Source organism: Gambusia affinis, linkage group LG05, assembly GCF_019740435.1.
Source record: "Gambusia affinis linkage group LG05, SWU_Gaff_1.0, whole genome shotgun sequence".
Taxonomy (NCBI): domain Eukaryota; kingdom Metazoa; phylum Chordata; class Actinopteri; order Cyprinodontiformes; family Poeciliidae; genus Gambusia; species Gambusia affinis.
Window position 1 is genome coordinate 20510868 of NC_057872.1, and position 6044 is coordinate 20516911.

Sequence of the window (6044 nt, forward strand, 5' to 3'; positions counted from 1 at the left end):
TATTATTATTATTATTATTATTATTATTATTATTATTATTATTATTATTATTATTATTATTATTATTATTGATGATAACAGTACATTTAACACTTTCCACGAAAATGTGTTAGCAAAACCAGAACAAGAAATAAAACAACAACACTGTTGGTAAAAAATAATTTTGTTATTTTACAGCAAGAAACATGCGTCTTTATCTGCTTTGAGGAAGTCTACTACACATTCTGGTTTTTAATGTTCTTATTAAGGTTGTTTTGCCATGCAGTCACATGTAATCAGCCAGTTCCTCATTGAGACCTGTAGCTTAAAAAGATATTACGAAAAACACACCTTAATTATTGTTTTCTTATTATTATTTCCTTAATGTCTTAAATTCTTAAACCTTTCCAGTAAGGGGGAAGTTGAGGCACCAGTGGTATGCGGACATTGTTTTACAAACTTGAAGGCAGCACGCCCCGGATGTTGATCAGTCGTTGTCACGGAGTAGGAATCCTCGTGTGCTCCGGGCGGGCTGCGGATGTTTTAACATGTTTTTATTGCTATGTTTCTAAGTCTCCTTTTAGGGTATGTATTGTTCAAATCATAGAAAATTAGAGACAAACTGAAACATGTTTTTTTTACGTTCAGTTATCTTTATTTTCATTAGTTATATTTACTATTAGCCTTTGTGAGCTAACGTTAGCGATGATAAAACGTTATTAACGGAGCTTTAACAACGTAGGGGAGAGCTGTATTATTGTATAGGCTTGTTTAAAAAATTTTGTGTCAAAATTCACTTGTATCAAGAATGACATTTTATTTTGTTTACTCGTAAAACAGTTTAAAAAGCAACATGAATTTAAATTCTGTGTTCCTCTTCTATAGAATATATATAAACGTGAATTAAACAACTTTGTATTATGCCCGGTGCGAACTGCTAGTGAGTTCAGAGACAGAGCTGGTGGTTTGTTTTTATGCTGTTCTGTTGTGATTTGTAATTAATATAATAAGATTTTACTGTATATACACATGAACCATTTAAAAAGACTGCGTTTTATAGTTTTTGTGTAAAAACTGAAAAACAATATTTATTATATGTTCATTATAATTCACATATAGATCATTGCAATGATTGAATTTCCAATAATATCTCTACCTTTCCTCTCAAGAAAAAACATAATTTTGTAGAATACAGAGAATTTGCAATTAGTAACATTGCTTAGGGGGCAGAGTAGTATACCCTCTGACAGCTCTGATCTTTAAATTACAATAGCATAAAAAGCTTTGTCGAGTTAATTAACTGGCTGCTAATTTCAAAACTGTAGTATTGAAAAAGTATTATCTGATTGAGCGGGATAAATTATACTTCTTTAATTTCTACGGCATCATCCTCTGAGTTTTACATCAAAAAAATATTTCAAACAAGTTTGCCTCTTTTGTAACCCAACAAGGCAAAGGGAAATGTTTAGAAATCTTTTTTCAACCAGCTTACTGACAGTGTGCATCTACAGATGTTGGCATTTCTCCAACATCTCCAATGACTACACTTTCTTTAAAAGGACTCTAAAAAAAGTGTAGTCATTTAATTAATAAATCGTGGTCAATTTTTTTTGTTGCCATTTAAAGATGGTAAAGTCAGCAGAGTAATTGTAATGTTCTTTTCCTGGTTAGTGTTCAGCTTCTTGGAATCCCCCTTTAAACCTGTTCTTTGGCATTTTCAGAGGACTATGCCAAGACATTGTTTGATAATGTATATTTGTCTTACAGGGTGGTGCATTTAATCTGTTTTCGTCTGATGCAATTTGGACTTCAAAGAAAAGAGACTTTTTGAGGCCGTGAGCATTAGCAAAATCTTGGATCTATTCGTTGCACAACGAGTAGAGAATTTAAGATTTTAACATGTCTGATACTATGATCCATGTTTCCCCCTCTGTTGATACCTCACAGGGAATTATTCCCACAAAGAAGCAGAAGAGCAACAGGAAGAAGAAGCAGTTTTTAAAAAAAATGAAATACCTGAAGGGGAAGGGGTGCTTTCAGGATGACTCTCATCAAAGGAGAAACAATGAACACAATCAAGCTTCAAAACAGAATGGACGTTTCTCCAGACCTGCACCATCTCCCATGACAACAAATCGCCGAAGTTCACCTCAATCTAACCCGTCTTCCAGTGGCGTTGACCTTAGTGTTGGCCGTAGCTCTGAGGCTTCAACCTCCTCTTTTAACCCTCTATCAATTACTTTCACTGTGACAAATGAAAGTAGCCATACAAAGCCAAACCAACCAGTCAACACCAAAACAACAGCAACGTTGTCCTGCGCCTCCAAATCCAACGCTCGTAAGCTCTCTACTCCCGCAGGGAACCCTATAAAGTACCTCGCCATTGACTGTGAGATGGTGGGCGCAGGACCCAAAGGCAGCATCAGTCAGCTGGCTCGCTGTAGCATCGTCTCATACGACGGGGATGTAATCTATGACAAGTTCATCAAGCCCTCCATGTATGTAACAGACTTCCGCACAAGATGGAGCGGTATTCGTCCCAGAGATCTCTCCAAAGCCACACCATTTGCACAGGCCAGGCAGGAGGTGATGCAAAATTCATTTGTAGCACAATAACGCCAAGTTGTTCGTTTTTTCTTGTTCTCACTATGATTTTGCCACTCAGTATTTCTACTTACAAGTCGTTATTTCATAGAGAAGTTCCTTTATGTTTACCTGAGTAATAATTCAGAAGTAGACCAGATCCTGCCTGTTTCTTTACACAGCGATTGTACACAAAGTGTCAAAAATACTTACGCCCCGGTTAAGAAACCCAACAGCAAAGTGACTTATCTGAAATAGAGAATGTTGCCCAATTTCAAAACTTTGAAAACTGAAACATTAGAATACACATTCTGAATTTAGATTAAATGTTTTCTACTGAATTGAATGGATATATTTTGCATCATGACTTTCCAAAAGCAGAATGACAAAAATGTGCTGTGACTCTATAGATCCTAAGACTGCTCATGGGGAAGATTGTTATCGGCCACGCCATACATAACGACTTCAAGGCCCTCAGTTACACGCATCCTGCTGCCTTGACAAGAGACACGTCGAAAATCCCTCTTCTCAACCTGAAGGCTGGGTTTGGGGAGAAAGAGTGCGCCTCACTGAAGAGACTCACCAAAGCCATCTTCAACCGTGATATCCAGGTACGTGAAGTTATGCTGATTTGTTGTAATTGGTTCTTTGATTTAAGAAACCACAAGGCCGCATCAGTTGTCTTTTGTCCATTCACCTCCCCACCCAATTTAGCTCTAAAAAGGGTTGCGGTTGGCAGTTTAGTATTTATCTTTTCAGACAAAATAAATGATTGTGATGGAAATTATGATTTATCTTACAAGAAACGCTAAATATATTTTTGGGATTGTTGTTTTTCTTTTTTGAAATGTATTTTTTCCAGTGTTAATAATAATATATCCTTTGCATACGTATGCAGTTATTTAATTAAAACCCCTATTTGTTCATGTTTAGCGTTTTCTTTTGCCTAAAACACATGTCAGGTGATGTCAGGTGATGTTCATATGTCATGAGAATAACCTGGTTATACTCTCAAAGATTTTAGATTATTTAGTGATTATAAGCAATGATCTTAATGCTGTAATAAGCTTCTTACATTCATTATTATCTTTGGAACCTTGAGTTTAAAGCTGTCAGAAGGTTAAAATATTTTTTAATCAGAGCTGTCTCTTTTGTCCTCAGACTGGAAGAAAGGGCCACTCTTCTGTGGAAGATGCTAAAGCTACGATGGAGCTTTACAAGGTGGTAGAAGAGGAATGGGAGAGCACTCTCGCCTCCACATCTTGACCCACGTACTTCTATATTTGAAAGTGCAAAATAAACTCAGCTCAACCACCTTTAAATTTAAAGATGTCTTGCAATGAAATTCAAGTCATCCATGAAAAAAATAAGGTACCTTTCTTGTTAGCTTTATCGGTTAAAGCTGTTGTATAACCGAAAGATAAAACATGTTTAGTAGCGGCATGTTAAAACATTTGTAGATATTTTGTGCACACAGCCCAGTGTTATTCTGGGTACAGTGAAGGTCTACAGTAACGTCGAAATGAGCACAATAAGATATTTTTGTAATATATTTTTTCACACATGTATTAATCATGTGCATGTTTAGGTGCTCATGAACTACCTGGAAGAGTAGTTTAAAATATAGTTTTACAGCAAAAGATAATAATTTTTACATTCTTATCACAGAACTTTTCATGGATGTGAGCAGAAACCGACTTACTGTCAGTAGCTGCAACCTTCTTTCCTAGGGTTAAACTGAGTTTAAATGGTTTTCCTTCCACTTTTAGGTCAGAAATATCCTTTTTATCACAATTTGTGATGAAAAGGATCAGATCAACTCCATATGTATGGTCCTAAAAAAAGAGAAGTTTGATGCCATGTTCTATAATTCAGAAGTTTGAAAGCATATTGGTGCTACTGTCATATTCCACTGGTGGTAGGAAACTTTGGAATTTTGTGTAAAAAGTTTAAACTTTTTGGTTTTCTGGGACAATACTACATAGTCCAGGCATGTTAAGAGTACGAAGTTGTCCTGCATACTTCCAAGAAATGTCTGCAGCTCCTTTACTGTTGCTGAAGGCCACTTGTTAGCCTCCTTTTTTCTTCATGGCTGCTCATCAGTTCTTGAGGCGATAAACAATTCTCTGACATCACTCTTGTGCCCCATTGTGCTTGAGGATAACTGCCTTCACTGTATTTCATGTTATATCTGTTGTCTTGGAATTTGCTTTTTATCTTCTTAATCCTACATCTTTTTTTATTTTCTGGTGAATATTGGTTTGAAGTCAGAAAAATCATCTCATGCGATGGATATATGTGTTGACAGCTGTGAAATAGAGTTAAATCAGAACTGAAAGAACAGACTTACCTTTGTTCTCACTATTCAATGATGATTCAACATTAAACTCACAGGTTTTAAAGAGCAGAACTTTAACATGGTGATCCAAAGTTGTTTTTTCATCTTTATATGTTGTAATAGCTTATGTTGCACAGGTTGTTGCCTTTAAGGCAGGTGTAGCTCAATTGTTACATTGATTTTTGCCATTGCCCAAAAATAATTCACCTACTTTTGCTTGTAAATAGTGTTATGGGGAAAAAAATATCATCATTTTCTTTGCTATATTGTTTATCTTTGTTTTGTTCTCATTTTAATTGCAAACGGAATCACTAGTTTGTTTTTATTACCTCAGGGAGTGCTTTTAAAACAAATAAAGTTTTTTCTTTGTGGTGGGATAGCCTTTCTTGAATAATATTTATGCCGAACTGTTCTTGTCTTTCCATTCGAGGTTCAACAAATACTGACTTTTGCCAATAAAATAATTTTACTCTGTTTTCAAAGACTGTTTTGTGTTTCAAAGTGGAAGGAGATTAAGTGATTATCTGTAATATTAAGAGCTGGAAAGACATGAAAGACTTTCTTCTCTAACTGTGTAATGCTATATTATTGATTTTAAGGAATTTGTTGCCCACTGGCATATTGCTATAGTTACCCCTTTCCTTTTGATGGTGTCTACCTTTCCATACACCTTTCATACAATGCACATATTAGTCATGGCCCAGCGGTAGCTCTATGCTCATAATTCAACACACCGCCAAGCTATGAGGAATTCGTTGGGTTTGCATATTTTTTAATTGAACTCCACATGCAGTTAGGATTTGTTTGAAGATGACTAAGGCATTTTTGAAATTTGTAAGTAATTTGCTGAAAAACTATATGGCTGATAGTTGAAGGAGAAATATAGAAGTTGCTTGCAAGAGGTATCTGAACCTCCGGGAAAAATCTGGTGTCTTTTTTGAGTGGTACTAAAAGATATATCTATTATGTTAAAGTAACAAATTGGATTGTACTGCACCCTAGTGGCCAAAATCAAGAATATCATTAAAAGAAAATGGGGTAGTTCAGTCTAATTGTTTTTATGTTTAAGAACCCACTTTGCTTTGGACTATTTAGAAAACTTTACAAGTAAGACATACGGTTCGTTATTTAAGCTTACCTACCG

General features: G+C 35.5%; 1 protein-coding gene across 2 annotated transcripts; it reads left to right on the plus strand.

The window, feature by feature from the left end:
- Positions 1–458: 458 nt before the first annotated feature.
- isg20l2 (interferon stimulated exonuclease gene 20-like 2) lies at positions 459–3890 on the plus strand. Of its 2 annotated transcripts, XM_044116027.1 has the most exons (5): positions 459–564; positions 1747–1814; positions 1927–2565; positions 2973–3173; positions 3724–3890. In XM_044116027.1, exons 3-5 carry the CDS (start codon positions 1987–1989, stop codon positions 3826–3828), a joined length of 885 nt encoding a protein of 294 aa, XP_043971962.1. In that variant the 5' UTR covers positions 459–564; positions 1747–1814; positions 1927–1986; the 3' UTR covers positions 3829–3890. The 2 variants fall into 2 exon arrangements, with proteins under 2 accessions (XP_043971962.1, XP_043971961.1); XM_044116026.1 differs by having other exon boundaries at positions 1747–2565.
- Positions 3891–6044: the final 2154 nt, after the last annotated feature.